This window comes from Neomonachus schauinslandi, chromosome 8 (assembly GCF_002201575.2).
Source record: "Neomonachus schauinslandi chromosome 8, ASM220157v2, whole genome shotgun sequence".
In the NCBI taxonomy this organism is placed as follows: Eukaryota; Metazoa; Chordata; class Mammalia; order Carnivora; family Phocidae; genus Neomonachus; species Neomonachus schauinslandi.
The window spans coordinates 9716370-9736757 of NC_058410.1; the positions used below are offsets into that span (position 1 = coordinate 9716370).

The 20388-nt window shown below is 49.8% G+C and overlaps 1 protein-coding gene across 2 annotated transcripts in view; it reads right to left on the reverse strand.

The window, feature by feature from the left end:
* Positions 1 to 20388, reverse strand: part of SYNJ2 (synaptojanin 2) — a 96482-nt gene that overhangs the window by 18750 nt on the left and 57344 nt on the right. For both annotated transcript variants that reach the window (XM_044917357.1, XM_044917356.1), the window contains 10 exons: positions 18811 to 18983; positions 17301 to 17382; positions 16381 to 16530; positions 16138 to 16303; positions 9393 to 9584; positions 7404 to 7485; positions 6490 to 6630; positions 4802 to 4994; positions 2252 to 2410; positions 329 to 485 (listed from right to left, as the gene is read on the reverse strand). In XM_044917357.1, coding sequence (XP_044773292.1) covers positions 329 to 485; positions 2252 to 2410; positions 4802 to 4994; positions 6490 to 6630; positions 7404 to 7485; positions 9393 to 9584; positions 16138 to 16303; positions 16381 to 16530; positions 17301 to 17382; positions 18811 to 18983 — 1495 coding nt within the window. The remainder of the gene's footprint in view (positions 1 to 328; positions 486 to 2251; positions 2411 to 4801; positions 4995 to 6489; positions 6631 to 7403; positions 7486 to 9392; positions 9585 to 16137; positions 16304 to 16380; positions 16531 to 17300; positions 17383 to 18810; positions 18984 to 20388) is intronic.

The following is a 20388-nucleotide window of genomic DNA, read 5'->3' on the forward strand; positions in this document are numbered from 1 at the left end:
TGTGTGTGAGAGGGTGAGTCACTGGAGAGGAAGAGCGCGGCTTCTCTCCTTGCTGTCCACTCAGAAGGCAGACGGCGTGGTGTGTGTGTGTGTGCGGGGGGGACAGCCGTGATGCGGGGGCAGGGAGAGCCGGGGGGGCTCCCCAAAGCACAACTTCCAAAGCTTAGGGGCTACCAACTGGAATGGCTTTCCTGTAGTTTGGGGTTATCAAGAGAGATGCTATTTACGTAGCAAAGGGCGCTGTGCTGAATAAACGTGACTGACTTGCCTTCTATGCTATTGATCGTTCACCTTCCACCAGCTCTGAGCGCGCACACATCTCACGCACCTGTCCTGTCAAAAGAGTGCCTCTTCCTCCACCACAGGACCCTGTCTGTCCAGGCAGGGGTGCGGCATTTGTCACTTGTGTCGTAGGCGGCCGAGCCAACGTCATATTTGTAGGTAGGTCCAAAATTAATGGCGCCTTCATGAAAGTCTTTAAAAATCTATTGGGAGAAAAGACCAAGACCACCTTAGCTCTCCTAGATTCTGTACAGCGTACACAAAAACAAAAAACAGAAAAGCCCATTCCAGAGTGCTCTCTTCCTAAAAAGACACAGAATCTACATTATAGTTGTAAGTATGTTTAAAACGGAACACGTGGGGTGCCTGGGTGGCTCAGATGGTTAAGCGTCTGCCTTCGGCTCAGGTCATGATCCCCGGGTCCTGGGATCGAGTCTTGCATCGGGCTCCCTGCTCAGTGGGGAGCCTGCTTCTCCCTCTGCCTCTCTCTCTGTCTCTTATGAATAAATAAATAAAATCTTAAAAAAAAAATTAAAAAATAAAACTGAACACGTGTGTGCTATTTTGTTAGCAAGAGAGTGATGATTATTCATTCCACTGACTTACACACCACCCCAGGATCTCCCACCCACCTTGGGTATCCAATGTATCGCCTCGCGGTGAGGATCCCAGGTGCCCATCCGCTCAGTGCCAGACCTGGCGCAATGCCCGGCCGTACCTAACAAGGCCTTCGTTGATACCTGCTAACTAAATGAGTTGGGTAAATAGAAGCACAGAACTGAAACTAAATTCTGTTTCTGTTTAACTCTGGATCCAGCCCCAGGGCCGTGAGAAGACCCTGGAACAGACCTCACTACTTCTCTCTGTGCATCTGTGGAAGGGTGTGGACAATACTGGAAGGAGGAAGGAAGAAAAACCTGTTCTAGAGAGGTATGGTGTGGTTACTTTTCCATCTGGACACCCTTTGGCAATCCGGGGCAGGGCTGAGCGGGCAGTGAACAGAAAACCTCGAGGAATGTCTGAATCTCGCTGTAGGAAAGACCTTCCCTCCCCCAGCTCTGCACACTGGACCAGCTGTTATTATTTTCAAAAGGTAAATGCAGCGGGGCTGTGCTTCTGTCATCTGAGCCCCACCTGCTATAAAGCTAACAGGCACCAAAATGAGCAGACGGTATTAGTTGGAGAAGATACACTTTGGGTCATCTGGAAGCTGGCCAGGGTGCCCCTGAAGAACTGAGGACAGATCCCATACTTGAATCTTTCCTATCACATCATAGCCTAAGGAGTCACTAAAAAACTGCATATGGGGGGGGTGCCTGGGTGGCTCAGTCAGTTGAGCATCTGACTCTTGATTTTGGCTCAGGTCATGATCTCGGGGTCATGGGATGGAGCCCTGTATCAGGCTCCACGCTCAGTGGGAAGTCTGCTTGAGATTTTCTCCCTCTCCCTCTGCCCCTCCTCCCACTCATGCTCTGTCTCTCTAAAATAAATCAATAAGTCTTAAAAAAAAAAAAACTGCACATGGGTCATGTAGGGGATAAACATGAACTCTGTAGTTTGACAGTTGTGGACTGCATCATGGCTCTGTGTACTGACTGTGTGACCTTGGACTCATTTGACCTGGGCCTCTGTTTTCTTGTCTATAAAATGGGTATAATACCTAATTTGTAGGATGGTCTGGAGGATTATCCACAGCAGTTGGTATATAAAGTATATCAAATATTGTTCTAATGTGTGCGTGCTCACCATTGAGAAACAGAGATCTCCCGAAAACAGAGTACTTGGAGTGTCACTCGGTGGCTGAGTACATATAAGTGCGGCAGGCCCTACACGGCTGGCCTGTGAGTACAGGGCGGGGTGGTCAGCATTCAGCAGCCTCCCACAGGGCTGCGCTTGATGCGGACACGCGGCCCTTCCAAGCAGCTCTGACTCCAGCGGAGTGTGCTGCTGACTTAAGAGCCCAACTTACTTTCCCACTTGATTTCTGTAGCTGCAGCTGATCAAATTCCAGAAGTTTCTTCCAGTCTTGGCGTTTGACAAAATAGAAGACTTCCTCATAAGTGAGATCGATGCGGTAGTTGAAATCACCGCACCAAAACACGTAATCGTGAGAAAAAATGTTCCTTCCCTGTTAAAGAAAATCACAGTCATTTCGGCCCATTTGCAAAGGAGGTGGGGGAGGGGGAGGGAAACTCACCAGGCAGATGATACAGATGTGTTTTTTCTTAAAATATTACATAACAAAAGACTTCCCATGGACCATCTCATCTTTCCTTAATCACATACACCTACTGAGGAGCTTTTACGTGGCTTCCTTCATTTAATTTTTTTTTTTTTAAGATTTTATTTATTTATTTGACAGAGAGAGACACAGCAAGAGAGGGAACACAAGCAGGGGGAGTGGGAGAGGGAGAAGCAGGCTTCCCGCAGAGCAGGGAGCCTGATGCGGGGCTCGATCCCAGGACCCGGGGATCATGACCTGAGCTGAAGGCAGACGCTTAACGACTGAGCCACCCAAGCGCCCCTTCCTTCATTTTACATGACAGTGTTTTTGAGTGGTTTGGAGAAAGCTCATCTCTAACTGGGAAGCGTGGCTGCCCATCTTCACTGCGCCCGCCCCAGCTCTGAGACTGGGCTGTGCTCCTGCTTTCATTACATCTATATCCAAAGATGAGTTGCCCAAACATTCAGTGTTATGAGGATCAGGCTTAAGAACATAAAAATGCTCGGAATGGGCAACTTTGTAAAATGTCGTGGATTTTATCCATTTCCATCCTGTGACCCTCCGTCCCATTCTTTTCTCCCCTGCCCTGTCTAGCCCACCCTGAGCCCGTGGTCCCCCAGCGCAGCCCTGGAGAGCGCGGGATCCTCGCCCCTCCTTCCCAGCCATGAATCACATGCCAATGACAGTGGCCACAACATACCCCCCCCCACCCCATCTACCTGTGCTGGGCTCTGTCCTGGGGGCACACTGCCCTCACAGCAGCCCTGGGAAGCATGTACTGTCGGCTCTCCTTCATTATCTCCTTTTTATCCTTCAGATAGAAAGTTCAAAAGAGCTTCTAAAGTTATTACACCACTAATGTGTAACAAAGGCAACTCTGGACTCAGATCTGCCTAACTCCAAAGCCTGTTTCTATTATCCTCATGTGGCATTTCCACTCCCTGCAACCCACGACAGTAATCTGGACAGAAGATTAACATGATCACAACCAAATCAATGAGTGTGTAGAGCCCTGCTGCCCAACAGAATGTTCTACAGTGATGGAAACATTCTCCACCCACACTGTCCAAAACAGGAGCCACCAGCCACAAGCAGCCGCCGCGTGGCCGCCAAGAAACATGGCCAGTGTAACCAAGGAACTTTTTATTTCCCTTAATTTTAATGAATTTAAATTTAAATACCTGCTTGTGGCTTGTCTACTGGGCAGCACAGGTATAGAGTATTAACTTATAGGTATCCTCGATATTTCTGTTGTTGAAAAAAAAAAAGCTCCATTATAAGCCCTTTGAATATTTTGAATGTGTCCAAAGTTTACTATTTCAAAATAGCACTCTAAGTGAGAAGGGCTGGACTTTTTTTTTTAACTAAATGGACACACAAAGAAAACATGCATCATGTCCTCTGTAGTCCCAGAAGACTGCATGTTGTAAATTTCCCAACCCTGTCTGTATCTTCTTTAATCCAAGAAATAGAAACTACAGCAGAGATTACAGCACTTATTAGTGAAAATGAAAGAGTTTTCGCCTTGAGTACTTGTGCAGCCCAGTACACAGGATGTCAGGTTTATAGGATCTATCTGGGCTCACACGGAGGAGCTCCACGACCCAGCCGTGTCACAGATATGGGCAGAACGTGTGACGGAGAGAGCTGGCCTCCCCTCACTGCAGGGAGACAGGGGGTCTGCACCAGGCTGAAGGTGTGCGGGCATCATCTCTGCACAGGAAGGGGAACATCTGAATCTGAGTCTGGAAAGGCCATCCGCGGGCTTTGGGGTGGAAACCCCTGACGTCACTAGAGGGCAGCATGGTGCACGCTATCGGCAACTGGGAGACCAGGTGGGAGGATCCAAGGCTCCTCCAACATGAATACACAGATTTCGAAAAAACGGGCCTTCTTATCTGAGCTGCAACAGGATGTAGGTCTGAAGACCATGAATCTTAAGAAAACCAAGTCTCGTACTGTTTGGATTCAGACGTTCTTCACCAACTTGGACAAAGTGTGCACACAAATGCAAAGAAAATGTAGGGTGCATAAGGACATTCGGGAAATGTGTAATAGAGACGGGGCACAGAACACTCCAGGGACATCCCCTGGACTGAGCTCTACTGTCCCAGCCCAAGTCGCTTCCCCTCCCCCAGGGCTCAGGGGCAGGGACCCTCCCGTAGCCGCACCCCTGACGCCTGGCCTCTATCAGCAGCTCAGAAAACCATGTACGGGGCCGCACTGGGCAGGGAGCTAGAACGCGCGCCCGGTCACATTCCAGGCCACCGTCCACCCATGCCACGGTGCTCTCACCATCGGGAAACTCAGCTTCTGGGTGATCTCCCTGTAGTCTTCGTTCCTCTCCTTCACCTGGGACTGCCCAGCCGTCAGGTGGCTGCACACGAAGCAGAGGCTGGTGCTGTGGAACTGAAAGCGGATGCCCGCGGCCCCTTTGTTGCCTGCCTTTCCCCCCATGCCTGTCTTCACCGTGTCCATGGCCACGTCCCTGCAACACAGGAGGGGCACACGCCGCGGCTCCTTAGCGGCTCTGACGGAAAAGCGCGAACCAGCTTTGCGGCGGCCAAGACCTGGGCTGCTCAGTCACCTCTTGGGCAGCCAGGCCACCCCGTGACTGCCCCGGCGTCACTCCTGACCTCTCTCCTCTCCCTGTGGCGGGCCCGGAGAACCGTCTCCACGGCCCCAACTCTCAAGTGCCCTGCGCTCACAAAGGCACCCGGGAAGCTTTCACCTCCATCCCGGCTTTCCGCTCCCAAGTCCTCGTCCTCCTTGCCGCCTGTGACACAGCTCACGGCTTGGACTTCACTGTCCCCTGCCCCACCCCTCACTTTCCTGCACCATGCAGGAGGTGCCATCAGGTAGCCGCCCAGTTATCTGTGCCGGGCTGCGCAGGCGTTTTCCACGCAGACACCTGCTCCCTGGGACTGTCAGCGGGCAGACAAGGTGAGGGGATAACTGGCCAAGAGGCACAAGAGCTAAGCCAGCTAAGGCTGGAGGAGAGGCCGGGGAGCCTGGGCGGCCTCTGGGCAATCTGGAGCTCCCAGCATCGCCCTCTCTGCCATGGTTCATCTCTAACCTTTACCCTGACCTTACCTTTCCTGACTCTCACCCCCGCACTTTGGACACTGCCCAACTGCTGGAACACACACTCGGGGGGGACATGGACTTAAAGATTTTCCCAAAGTCAAAGAAGAGGATGATGAGCACGGAGCATAGTCATACTCTCCCAGCACTGCCCCCAGCATGCCTCTGGTCCTCTAAATATTCAGAGGTGTTCAACCAGGAGGGGGAAAAGTTCAGCCTGGCATGGGCAGCAACTTCAGCCCTGGCATGGGAGGAAATTCTACTGATATGAGTGAGACCAGGTAGCAGTGGGAAGTTATGAGTCATTGAAGGAAAAGGTGAGTTCCTCCCAAACCTTAAAACACACATGCATGCAGACACATGTATGCACACACATACATGCAGACACATGCACACACACGCACACTCTTTCCTATGAGGACACCCGTTTGCTGAGCGTTCCCTATCTGACATACACAAAGTGGTCACTTTAGGGGCATTACAATGGGGTGACAGCAGTAGAGACTTTCTGCCCACCCATCTTATTTAGAACTCTTTCAAAAAGAGACAAAAGAAGTGGCATTTCCTGATGAGTTACTCAGCTCTTGGTCAGAGGTTTCCTGTCTAAAACTTCAATAAGGAATCCCTTTCCTTGCACAAAACTGAGCTTGGGAGGACAACAATCACTTCTTCTGAAAGAGTTCAGCTTCCTGGCCCGCAAGGTTCCCACTGTGGCTTTTTAATCGCCAGACAATATTCTATTCAGCCTGCTTTGTCCTTGGGGGTTTGCTACATTTATCTAGAATAACGGCAAGTCCTGATTCCTGTTGCAGGAGGGGAGGAGGAAGAGGAAGTCTGAACAAAACACCAAGACGAACGCCCCCACGCCCCCCAGATGTTCATAAACTAAATGTTCTTACCTGATGAACGGGACATGGTATGGACGTACAAAGATATACAGACAGACGCCCACCAGCTGTGCCGAAGTCAAGAGAATGTACCTATGAGAGCGTGAGATGGCTTTCTGGAGCTGCTCACCCCACATCTTCCTGTTGGTGGTACTGGAAAAGACGAGAAACAAATGACACTTTACAGTCTGCTGGACATGGGCTCTCCCACCGACAAACTCCTCCTGCCCTTATTCTTTCTATAGAACTAGTGTCACACTGTCCCCACTCCCGTGTTAGTGCCATGCCTTCATTCCTGCAGTGGACTACCCGTGTATTTCTGGTTGTGTCGTACACATCATCGCACATACCTCACCCCACCCCTGCCACCGAAAACCCAACACAGCACCTTACTCATAAGAGCTGCAGAGATCAGGTTTTATTATTTGTTCAGAAAGTTCCTTGAAATTAAACTAGGAAAGAAAAGGTCCAGTTGACCCTAAACAAAACGTTAATGCAGTGGTTTTCTTTGTATCTGTACAGAGAGGAGAAGCACCTTCTCCCCGAACTTATGCTTCTCACCTTCCCCGGTAAAGGTGAATCAGCATGCTCCCAGGCCGGCCCTCAGCCCTGACCCTCCAGGTGTGCACACGCCAGCTCACAGCATGACTCAGCCTCCACACATGGCCGAGAATACATAGTAGTAACCCGCCCTTCCTGCGATTTCCTTAATTTGCAAAGAAAGAGGAACTGGAGGTGCACATCTGTGTGTGGGGGAGGGGAGGGTAGGAGTGCAATCAGGAGTTCCTACACCCCGAGGGTCACAGGGCAGTGGATGCAGAAGCAGGATGGACCCAGTGTCCCGCTCCTAGCCAGGCGCCTGGCTCAGGAAAACCTCGGGTGAGTTTCAGGGTGCAATCCTGCACCCCTCGTGCCCGGATGCTCACCTGGCATTGACAATATTCCCTGCGCTCAGCTCCACCATCTCTTCAAATCCCACGGCAAATATGTCAGCTGGGCTGTCCTCATCTAGGGGGAAAGGCGGGAGTTGAGGGAAATCAGACAGCACAAGGTCTGCGTTCGTGGACGCGCGGGGTGCCACGTGTGCCCATTTGAGTCCAGGTGTACCACTGCTCGGTGCACTCGTCCAGATGACTCAGTGAAGCTCCATGCTGATCACCCCCTTCCCTCACCTCCCCCGGTGCCCATGGCCTTTCCCAGTCTCCCTCCTGGGACACGTTAGTGACTTCTCCACACCTCTGTTCCTTTGTCTGCGGAAGGGACGGTAACCGCCATCTCACAAGGACGTCGTGAAGCATCCATACCCGCCCCACTTGGCAGGTAGTAAGGGCACTGCCCTGTGGGTTCCTCTTCCTCCCCAGCACATCATAAGCATCACCAACATATGCATCGGACCCAAAGGCACGTCTCACGCTTGCCAACTCCATACTTCGCACAGTGTGGGCCCAGCCTTGCCCCGTTAATGACAGACTGATGTGGTCCTGTCCCAGGGGACTGCCATCCTGGTGACTGGAGGAGGGAAAACCCTGCCCAGCTCGGGGACCGCAGAGGTCTCCTATAGAAATGTGTTTTATGGTGAACACAGCAAGGTGAGGTGTTGCTCATCCATCCTGTGTCCCCTTTAAGGAAGCGGAGGGGTTAATATGACCCCTGCAGCCAGTGGCCGCATCTCTCCAGGGCACCGCCCCCCCTTCTGCCACTCAGCCCCCGAGCCCGAGCCAGGCTGTGGTTCCCAGCGCTGCAGAAAGGGAGACCCCGCCCTCCCTGACTCCACTGGGAGAGGCCAGGCCGTCCACTTCCTTTCCTGTTGGCCTCACAGGGCAACCTGGAACCGCAAGCTTAACTGGCTTGAAGTTTTTCTTCTTTGTTTAAGGGAAAAAAATACCCATTTGTCTGCTCTGCTGGCAAGAGCCCCCACAACCCCTCCCCCCTCCCGAACCTGGTGAGTTTCTAGTGGGGGCACTGCTGAGCCCGCCATCCCAATAAAATCCCCTGCAGAGGAAGAGCCAGCTTGCTGTCACCACGCACCCATCCCTGCAGGCACATGAAGAGCCATTTTTCTGAGAAGGGGGAGGGAAGCTCCCTCAGCTGGGGCTGCTCTCATGTTCTCGGCATGTATAGGGCCTGCCCCGGGGGGAGGGGGGGCACTGTGAACGGTCACCACCAACTCAAGAATCCCAGGAACCCTGGCCTGTGGACTCAAGCCAGCCTGGGCCTCACGGCAGCAGGGGTGGGAGTGCAGACTGCCCGTGACAGTGAGGGACGGGCTCTGGGTGCGGCTCCTGCCCATCCCTCGGCAGAGAACCAAGGCCGGCTCTCTTGCAGAATCCAAGGGAGCTGGGAAAAGCCGGCCCCACGGTAACGCTGACAGCGGAAAATCATTTATGCTTCAAATCCTGCACCGTGAGGCCCTTTCTGCATTTCCTTGCATGATGTAAGACAAAAGGTGAAGTGCCAAACTTGAGAATTATTTTGTTCTTAAAAGGCACGCAATTCTTTTGTGATGACTTAACGTGAACGTGCAGACAGAGGCGTTTAGGGAGAAGGCGGGGGCAGATGCTCCGGGTCAGTAGCAACATGAAATGTGTGCCTGGCTGCAGCCCGGCTTCCTACAGTAACGTGGCTCGAGGGGCCACATCCTCCTCCTAACGACAAAGACGGCTCTGGTGAGCAAAACCGCAAACTGTGAAACCTCCGTCCGGGAAGAGAGAGACCCCCCCGACTCCGACGACCCTTCCACACATATGTCAAGTAATTGTCCAGATGTGCTCTGGACACCCACACCACAGCCCCTTCTAAACCTTCTGAGGCGTGAGAACATCAAATACCAAATCGCAGGAGTCACGGGCTGTGCAAGAGGCGAAACCCAGGGCTCCGCGGAATCTGCATGTGGAGGTCAAGGCAGCGGCGCTCACCCTGGGGTCCTGCGAGGCCGGCGAGCTTGGGGGAGTCGAGCAGCCAGTCGGCCAGCTCGGCCGTGCCAAGGAGGTTGCTCCTGAACTGCTTGCCTCCGTTCACGTTCCAGGTCCCCGTGGCGATGCGGATCCGCTTGAAATGCGTGAATTCCGACTGGCGCTCTGCCATGGCTCTCAGGATCCTGGGCGTCACTGGGAGGAGGCAGGAGAGGGCGCGTGTGTCTGCGCTGCCCAAGCACGTGCCTCCTCCCAAAACATGCAGGGGGCTCCCTGTTGGAGAGGGGGCTGCGGATCCCACACACTGGGGCCAGGTGTGCTCCTCGAGAAGGTGGGAAGAGGCTAAAGCCAGGGACACCTGGGTGGCTCAGTAGGTTGGGCGAATGCCTTCGGGTCATGATCCATGACCCAGGTCATGATCCCAGGGTCCTGGGATCGAGCCCTGCATCGGGCTCCCTGTTCGGCGGGGAGTCTGCGTCTCCCTCTCCCTCTGCCTCTCCCCCTGCTTGTGCTCTGTCTCTCTCGCTCTCAAATGAATTAAAAAAAAAAAAATCTTAAAAAAAAACAAACGAAAAGAGGCTAAAGCCACCATAACCAGTACACTTGCCTGGGGCATTTTTGTCACAAAATGTCCTCCTCCATATGCTTTAACCAACCAGACTCCACAGGGAGTCTCTGCCTCAGCACTTCCTCCACAATCCAGTGGGGACATAGCAAGGGGACACTGCAACCTACCACACTTTGAACGCCTATATCTAAAACTTGGAATGTCTTACCCCATCTCTGCCTTTTTCACCCTCCATCCCTCAGGAGAGGTTTCGTTTGCTTTATGTTGGACTCAAGCTTTTAAAAAATCCTTACTCTGAACCAGGTCCATCTCCTAGATACCTAAAATATATTCCATTTTTTAAAGTAGTGACTTACCTCACATCGAAGTCATGCCTACCTACCTACTTAGTAAGATGCTGTGCAACGCAGACCCTTATTTCCAGGTTGACACAAATAACCACCTTGGCTATCGGAAGCCAAGTGAGAGTCTCCCATGGAAGAATGGAAGCAGCAAAGGGGCTGTGAAACCATGTTAAGCGCAGGCAAATTAATTTTTCAAAAATTTCTTAAACAAAGCTTACACATTCTTACAAGGAAAAATGTTGGGTTCTCCCCTTCTTCTCCACTGAGAGCTCTATAGCATTTATAGGATCTAGGTGGTAAGATGCCATTAAAATTCCCTCAAAGAAACCTCTAGCTCATTCACAGGTGGAAGCTAAAAAACCAAAACCACCCTAAAAACCATGAACTCATAGATAACAGAGAACAGACTGGGGGCTGAAGGGGCTGAGAATGAGAAAGGTAAAGGGAGTCCAAAGTACAGTTATAAAATCAGTAAGTCCTGGGGGGCCACCATAGTTTATAATACTGTGTTGCATATTTCAAAGTTGCTAAGAGAGTCATCTTAAAGGGTCTCTTCATAAAAAAAACCTTTTTTGTAACTATGTGTGTGGATGGATATTAACTAGACTTACTAGATCATTTCACAATGTATACAAATACCAAATAATTATGTTGTGCACATGAAAGTAACATAATGTCCTATGTCAACTATATTCAACTAACAAGAAGAAACCTCTAGCTATTGACAGAAGCACGACAGTCTTGGTCCCTGAGAGCAGGAGGTGTCCTGATCCCCGGAGACAACCATTTCTTCTCCCTCTTCTAGTTCTATAGTGTCCTGGGACCCTAACAAAAGGAGGCCACTCTCACGGGAGACTCCCTGGGACAAATGATATCTGGTGATGGGGATCAAGAAGCCACTGGGGCTGAGAAAGGGTTTCCGGTAGGAGTTAGCACTCCGAGAAATTGACATGTAGAATAATACAGGGTCTCCTGCACCATCTTCTTGACTTTCCCCCTCCTCTTGGCTTGGAAATATACAAGAAAGTTTAAGAGTGGGCTTGCACTCAAGGCCAGAAAGCAGGGGCCCCCAGGAAATACAACGATAGCTGCTACTATATATATATTTTGTATCTTCCTCTGCCTCAGTCATGCCAGGACCAGGTACCATTCAATTAAAGTCCATGCCTATCACCCAAAGCCTACCGGAATTACTCAAACTAGCCAATCCTAAGCTGTTTACCCTGTCCTGCCTTTCCTGCGGAAACCCCAATAAACCCCTGTGTGGCATGCCCTCCATGTCTAGGACCTGCAAGTATAGTAGAAATTTCTTTCAACTGAGGTAAAATTGGTATATAACATTATATAAGCCTCAGGTGTAAAACACTACAACTCTACATCTGTATGCCCTACAAAATGATCACCACCAAAAGTCTAGTTACCGTCTATCACCATACATTTGACCCCCTTCTCCCATTTGCTCACCCCCGCCCCACCCCGGTAACCACCAATCTGTTTGTATCTATAAGTTTGCTTTTGTTTTGTTTTAGATTCCACATGAGTGAAATCACGTGGTATCTGTCTTTCTCCACCTAACTTACTTCACTTAGTATAATACCTTCAAGGTCCATCCAGGTCATTGCAAAAGGCAGGATTTCATTCCTTTTTGTGGCCAAGTAGTATTCCTGTGTGTGTGTGTACATTACATCCTCTTTATCCATCTAGTGATGGGCACTTGGCTTGTTCCATTTCTTGGTTATTGTAAATAATGCTGCAACAAACATAAGTGTATGTATATCTTTTTGAATCAATATTTTTATATTCTTCAGATAAATCCACAGAAGTGGAAGGCTGGATCATATGGTAGTTCTATTCTTAATTTTCTGAAGAATCTCCATACTGCTTTCCATACTGACTGTGCCAATTTACATTCCCACAAACAGCGCATGACAACTCCCTTATCTTCCCAACCCTCTCCAATGCTTGTTGTCTTTCTGACCAGTGTGAGGTTAGATCTTATTTTCATTTTGATTTGCATTCCCAGTAATTAATGATATTGAACATCTTCTCATGTGCCAGTTGACCATCCATATGTCTTCTTTGTAAATAAGTCTATTCTGATTCTCTGCCCATTTTCTAAAAATCAGGTTGCTTGAATTTTTTGTTGTTGCTGGTGAGTTGTAGGAGTTCTTTACATATTTTGGATATAACCCCTTATCCAATTAGGATTGGCAAAAATATTCTCCCATTCAGTAGGCTGCCTTGCATTTTTTTTTTTTTTTTTTTTTTTTGAGGGTGGTGAAGAGGGTGAGGCAGAGAGAGAATCTTAAGAGAATCTTAAGCGGGCTCCATGCTGGGCATAGAGCCCGATGAGGGGCTTGATCTCACAACCCTGAGATCTTGACCTGAGCTGAAACCAAGAGTCGGACGCTTAACTGACTGAGCCACCCAAGCGCCCCTGGTCTTTTTGTTCTGGTGATTTCTTTTGCCGTGCAGAAACTTTTCCGTTTGATGTAACCCCATCTGTTTATGTGTGCTTTTGTTTCCCTTGCCTTTGAAGTCAGATCCAAAAAAACACTGCTTAGAGCAATGTTGGGGAGCTTACCACCTGTGTTTTCTTCTAGGAATTTTATGATTTCAGGTCTTATATTCAAGTCTTTAATCCATGCTGAGTTGACTTTTGTGTATGGTGTAAGATAGTGGTCTAGCTTCATGTTTTCACATGTGGCTGTCTAGTTTTCCCAACACCATTTATTGAAGGGATGGTCTTTTCTCTATTGTATATTCTTGGCTCCTTTGTCATAAATTTCCTGTCCATATATGTGTGGGTTTAAATCTGGGCTCTCAATTTTGTTCCATTGTTCTGTGTGTGTTTTTACACCAATACTATATTGTTTTACTGTAACTTTATAGTTTAGTTTGCAATCAGGGAGCTGGATACCTCCAGCTTTGTTCTTTTTTCTAAAGATTGCCTTGGCTATTTGGGGTCTTTTGTGATTCCATACAAATTTTAACGTTATTTGTTCTAGTTCTGTGAGAAATGCCACTGGAATTTTGATAGGGATTACACTGAATCTGTACATTATTTGGGGTAGTATGCATATTTTAACAATATTAATTCTTCCAACCATTAACACAGAAGATCTTTCCATTTACCTGCCTCTTTTTCAGTTTTGTTCATCAGTGTCTTACAGTTTTCAGAGTACAGATCTTCTACCTCCTTGGCTAAATTTATTCCTAGGTATGTTATTCTTTTTGATGCAATTGTAAATAGAATTGTTTTCTTCATTTTTCAGTCTGATAATTTGTTATGTTTAGGTAAATTCCCTCTACCCGCTTTGTTGAGAGTTTTTATCAGGAATGGATGTTGAATTTTGTCAAATGCTTTTCCTGTATCTATTGAGATGATCAACAGGATTTTTTTAAAAAAGATGAGAGAGAGAGAGCGCACATGAATGGGGGGAGGGGCAGAGGGAGAGGAAGAAGCAGACTCCCTGCTGAGCAGGGAACCTGACGCGGAGCTCGACCCCAGGACCCTGAGATCATGATCTGAGCCAAAGGCAGACACTTAACTGACTGAGCCACCCAGGTGCCCTGATCAACAGGATTTTTATCCTTCATTTTGTTAATGTGGTATATCAGTTGATTGATTTGCAGATGTTGAACCATCCTTGCATCACTGGAATAAATCCCTCCTGATCATTGTAAACGATCCTTTTGATGTGTTGTTGAATTTGGTTTGCCAATATTTTAATGTAGATTTTTATGTCAGTGTTCGTCTGTGACACCGGCCTACAATTTTGTGTGTGGGTGTGTGGCATCCTTGTCTGGTTTTGATATCAGGGTAATGATGGCCTCATAAAATGAGTTTGGAAGTATTCCCTCCTTTTCAATTTTTTTGGAAGAGTTGTGAAGGACAGATATTTAATCTTTGAATGTTTGATAGAATTCACCAGTGATGCTTTCAGGTCACGGGACTTACATGTATCGGGAGGGGGTTTTTTGGTTTTGGTTTTAATTTTCAGCCACTCCATTTTATTTTTTAAAATCTCTATGCCCAACAAGGGGCTCGAACTCACAACCCCGAGATCAAGAGTTGTGTGTTCTACCAACTGAAATAGCCAGGTGCCCCGGTTGGGAGGTTTTTGATTTTTGATTCAATCTCCTTACTAATAATCGGTCTATCCAGATTTTGTATTTCTTCATGATTCAGTCTTGGAAGAATGGTATTTATCCATCTCTTCTAGGCTGTCTGATTTGTTGGCATAGGATTATGTGTAGTAGTCTCCTGTGATCCTTTGTATTTCTGTGGTATCAGCTGTAATCTCTTCTCTTTCATTTCTGATTAGCGACCTCTCCTTTTTCTTGGTTGGTCTAGCTAAAGTTTTATCAATTTTGTTTTATCTTTTCAAAGAACCAACTCATAGATCTTTCCTGCTGTTTTTAATTCTTTATTTCATTTATTTTCCACTCTGATCTTTATTCCTTCCTTCCTTCTACTGACTCTGGGCTTCATTTGCTCTTCTTTTTCTAGTTCCTTTGGTTGTAAAGTTAGATTGTTTGAGATTTCTCTTGTTTCTTGAGGTAGGCCTGATTGCTATGCTCTTTCCTCACAGAAGTGCTTTTCTGTGTCCTAAGGATTTTGGTGTGTTGTATTTCTGTTTTTGTCTCTAGGTATTTTTTTTTTTAATTTCTCCCTTGCTTCTTTGATGACCCATCATTGGTTGTTCAGTAGCACATTGTCTAATCTCTACATTTTTGTGTTTTTTTTCCAGTTTTCTTATAATTGATTACTAGTTTCATACCATTGTGGTCAGCGAAGATGCTTGATATGATTTCAGTCTTCTTGAATTTATTAAGACTTGCTTTGTGGCCTAACATATGACCCATACTGAAGAATGTTCCATGTGTACTTAAGAAGAATGTGTATTCTGTTGGCTTTGGGGTGGAATGTTCTGCTTATGTCTGTTAAATCCATCTGGTCTAATGTGTTGTTTAAGGCCAATGTCTCCTTATTCATTTTCTGTCTGGATGATTTATCCATTGATGTAAGTAGGATATTAAAATCCCCGACTATTGTTGTATTGCTGAAATTTCTTCTTTTAGGCCTGTTAATATTTAAATATCTTAGTGCTCATATGTTGGGTGCATATATATTTATACATGTTATGTCGTCTTATTTAATGGACCCCTTTATCATTACGTAATGCCCCTTGTCTATTTTTAGTCTTTGTTTTAAAGTCTTGTTTTGTCTGCTAGGAGTATAGCTACACCAGCTTTCTTTTTGTTTTCATTTGCATAAAACATCTTTTTCCATCCTTTCACTTTTTGTCTGCATGTCTTTTTTTTTTTTTGAGAGAGAGAGAGAGCACGAGTGAGAGTGGGAGGGGGAGAGGGAGAGAGAGAATCTTAAGCAGGCTCCACACTGAGCATAGAGCCTGATGCCCAATGCGGGGCTCGATCTCATGACCCTGAAATCATGACCTGAGCCAAAGTCAAGAGACAGACACTTAACTGACTGAGCCACCCAGGCGCCCCTGTACATCCTTACATCTGAAGAATAAACTTTGTTCTTTCCTGAGCCTCCTTTTGTGGGTGTACATGACTGACCATCTCAAAAAAGAATACAAACCGCAGCTCTAGGCTGCTTAAGTCCCGTGGTCAAGCTGAAGTCAGAGGCCAGAAGGGCAAAGCACGGAACAGCTCAGGAGAGTGTCTGCTCCCTGCCTTTTGGGATTACATGAGGAGGAGAGGGAAGGACTGGTTAGCACAACCCCCACCCCCAAAACACACACACTCCCTCCGGCTGCCAGGGCAGCTAGACATCTCCATGCAAGCAGAGCAGGAGCCCTCTTACCCAGCAGGGCCGTGTTGTCCAGGAGCATCCTTCCTTTGTCTGCAGACTCCTCGGTGTAGACATCCCCAACTAGCAGCAGCTTGATGGCCTCCTGCTTCACCCCATCAAAGAAGTTGGACTGGATAGTGCGAGACACGGACCGGGCCCCGTCCTTCAGCTTCCCCACCTGCCAGGAGCCAGACCAGAGGCCGTGAGAGGGATCCATGCAGACCCTCCCTCTCTCTCCCTGTGGCCTGCCCCTACCTTGGCCTTCCCTTCCAGGGCCCGGCTGCCCGTGAACATCTTACTCAGGCTGTGCCCATTCAGAGACCACATGGCTTTGAAGGACTCCACAAAGCGGTCAGCGATGGGCTTTGAATTCAGCCCTAGGCTCTCGAGCTGCAGATGAAGGACCTGGATGAGAAGTAAGGGACAGATGTCATTGTCTTCTCACCTGGAAGCTCCTACCACCCACAGCTGCTTCGGGTGAATGTCACCAGGCATCATCCCAGTGAGCTCCCGATTTGGCAGACTGTGGATCACTCTGTGCCCCTCCAGAGAACGGGGAATCCTTGCAGCAAAGAATAGGGCTTCTTACCACAACTCACCCAACTTCATCCAACCTGGTCTTCATCATGCCACCACCCCTCCTCTGGGCCCCTTACTCCTGACCTACTCCCCCATACCCCAGCCCTGACCACCAGAGGGATGGAGACCAATCAGGGATAGCCTGGCAGACAGCAGTGACCCCACCCCTTCCCCCCAGCAGTGAGCCAGGAGAGGTCAACCAGGCACTGGGCCAGCAGGCCACCAGACAGACTCAGGTCTCCCTCCCAGACTTCAAATCCAGCCTCATCTCAGCCAGCCTCACACATCCCTTGCCTAATCCAACATTCACAGTAATCATCACAGAGAACCACTGTTTCTCAAGGTGGCCCCTGGCACCTTTGGGTGACCATGTCTGGGATGCATTCCACAAAGTGTGCCTACAAATGGGGCGAAGGCATACAGTGCTATGGGCAAGCCAGCCATCCAGGCAAACCTCGCTCTAAGATGCCTGGCACATCTCTGCCCCACGTTCCCACCGTTAGAAAGTTAGCCCAGTTATGTCCCCCTCATCTTGCCGATGGAGGCACGGGACATGACCCAGGTGGCCCAAGGGGCCTCGCACAGCAGGGACAGACCTCAAGTGCGATGAAGCTCTGCACTGTGTTGGTTCGGTCCAGGCAATCAAGGCAGTTCATCCGCAAAGTACCTTTCTGAAAACTTAGGAAAACAAGAAATGCAAATGGTTACAAGTTGCTGAAGGAGCAATGGCCGTAGCACAACAGCCTATGTTTGACGGCAGGCCTCTGAGAAAACTGGTGCCGACCCTCGCCTACTCTAGCAGCCCACCAGAAGCCCCAGGGCACACCCTGAGGGACCCCAGCATGGAGTGGCACGCACACCTGGGTCGTTATAAAATACGCCAATTCTCATTATTTGCTGTACTCATGTTCTAGAAACTTCCCATGAACAATCAGCAAATTGAGGGGCGCCTGGGTGGCTCAGTCAGTTAAGCGTCCGACTCTCGGATTTCGGCTCAGGTCATGCAGGGTAGTGAGACTGAGCCCGGCACTGGGCTCCCCGCTCAGTGGGGATTCTACGTGGGAGTCCCTCCCTCTGCCCCTCCCCCTGCTCAAATAAATAATCTTAAAAAGAAAAAAACAATTAGCAAACTGACCCATCAGCAGATTGCAAATGCTGAACTACTGCTCCCAGGGGGATCTAGGGTTGGGTTCCTGTGGGCCTCTGCCCTCACACATTTTCACCAACTACGCAACACGTAACCTTGTTTAAGGCTGTGCCTGTTTAAAGGCACTTTACTATTATCACTGATTGACCAACACTGACCTCCTAGCCAACTGCCCCCTAACACAGCTGCGCCAAGCTTCTCTGTCACACGTACCTTCCCCGTCAGACACATCACAACCGCCTCGGGCTTGGAAACATCTTCCAGTTCTTGGCACTACATTGGGCGCCATTTTAAACAGTGAAATCACCAATAAAATGCACAAAAATGTGACCACGTGGCACCACGCAGACCACAAAAAGGACACTTTGCCGTCGGAGAGCTGAAACCAAGAGGCAGAGCGTCACCTGGTTCCCCCTCAGCCGGGAACATGATGTCCTCAGGGACTCAAATTTTTCACAGTTCTGAGCATGTCTGTGAATGACCCTGAAGGGGCCAGAAGTATTGATTTGGGGGTTACAAATAAATGTTCGCAATGGACCAATCTGCAAATACAGAATCTGTGAAGAATGAGGATCGACTGCATTGTGATTTGAGGAAAGTGGGCTTCCTTTTTCTGCGCAGCTCTGGGCAGGAAAATCCAGACCCCGGGCTCCTCGGGCAACGGGGCTGACGCCAACTATCCGTCTTCACTCTCATGGGCTTTCCTCGGTTCGGACAGTAAGTTCTATAGTCGCCACAGCTCCACGTTGTCACCTAGTCCCTTTATTTATTATTTATTTTGCCAGAAAACCACGCTTTGCCATCTATTCACAAAATGCAAAAGCATGTTCTGAAGGCGGGAAGGGGAAGAAGGCGCTGGAACCCGGGACCCCCCACATCCCTGAGCCTGTGGTCCCGGAGACTGCAAGTGTAGCTGGTCACCCGGCATGAGGAGGAGGAGGACGCAGGCGGAGACTCACCGTGGACTTACATTCTCGCCCTTGGCGAACACGTCCAGGTCATCCCAGTGCAGCTTCAACTGGGGCCTCAACAGGTTCTCCAATTTCTCTAGCTTCCCACCTTTGGCAAACTGATGGAAGTCGAAGTTGATCATAGGCGTGTCACCGGCGTGGCAAGAGGCCCAGAGCAGCTTCTGCAGGTGGAAAGGGAGAGAATGGCAGGACAGCAACGGAAGGGACACAGTGACCGCAAACCTCTCACGGCTGGGGGTGGGGAGGCTAACCGGGGCGCTCGCTAGGGCACACGCTTTAGCCTGAAGGAATATGGGGGGCTGAGCTGTCTATCCGTGCTGACCCTGAAACGGAAGAACAAAGACTCGGAGGGCAATACTGCAAAGAGCATCTTGCCTGCAGTGGGGCAGGTCCAGCCCGGGCGAAAGACAGCCGGAGCAGCTCTGGTTCCCTGGCTCACAGCCCTGAACCGACATCACCCTCCCGCGGGGCTCCTGGGAGGGCACCGAGGAGGGAAGGACCACTCTGTTCTGCCGGCACCCAGGTACCACCGGCCTGCCAGGGACAGGGCAGCCCAGCAGGCTGTGGAGCTCATAATCCAGCTCCCTGTTGCCGTGGTAACCAGCCCCATCCTGACAAGTGTAAGCCTCAGGCGGGTGTGCTCGCTGGTGCCCAATTCCCCCATCAGCGTCCTCTGGGTCCAGCCCAGTGAGACTGCGGGATGGGGGTAACGCGTGCTCGGGGCCCGTGGGCCCAGGCTGGCGCAGGACCTGGAGGGGAGGTGAGGCCAGAGCCGGGAACGCACAGCAGGTGGGCTCCAGGCAGCGTGGTGTTCCTCACAGAGGCCTCCGTCCCACACGAGGAACCTCCCGGGCAACTCCTGAGCTCTCTCAAGAGCCCGGTGGTAGAAGATGAACCGGCGGCCTCCTCAGGGCACCCGGCCTCAGGCCTGTCCCACCCTGCACCTTCCTGCGTAGCTTCAGGTTAGACTTGTCCAGAGTCTCTAATGACCTTGAAAGACTAGAAGGGCTTTGGGCCTTCTGGTCCCTGCAACTCAAAGTGCCCATCCGCTGTGAGCCAGAATGCCAGTCAGCGCATGGTTATGACCATCCAGAGAGTCTTGCTAGGAAAAAGAAGTCCACGGAACTGAGTAGTGTACTCCTTCGCGACGTCACATTTTGGAGTGAGCCCCTTGCCGGGTTGTGGCCTGAGGACCTCAGGTCGGCGGCTGGCGCATGGACCTCAGGGCTGAGGGAGCCACCGCTCGGTGTGACACCAGGAGGTCTCCTCCAGGTGGCATCTACCTCCTCCCTCCTCCCTGCCCAGCAGCCTGCCCTCCTCCACCTGGGCCACGGGATCACTGCTGCCTCCTGGCCCACTCATGACAAAGAGCCCGTCAGCAGGGGGCACCTCCGCTGACGGATGGGGTGCTGAGGACATCCCCTCTCCATAACTCAAGACATAAAGGGAAAAGAGATTCTGTTTCTTTCCTTCTTTTTCCTTAAAATAAGCCATCAGCATTGCTGCCAAGATGATTGGGAGGGGAGATACTCAGCAAGCTTATTGCCAACAGCAACAAACCAAACA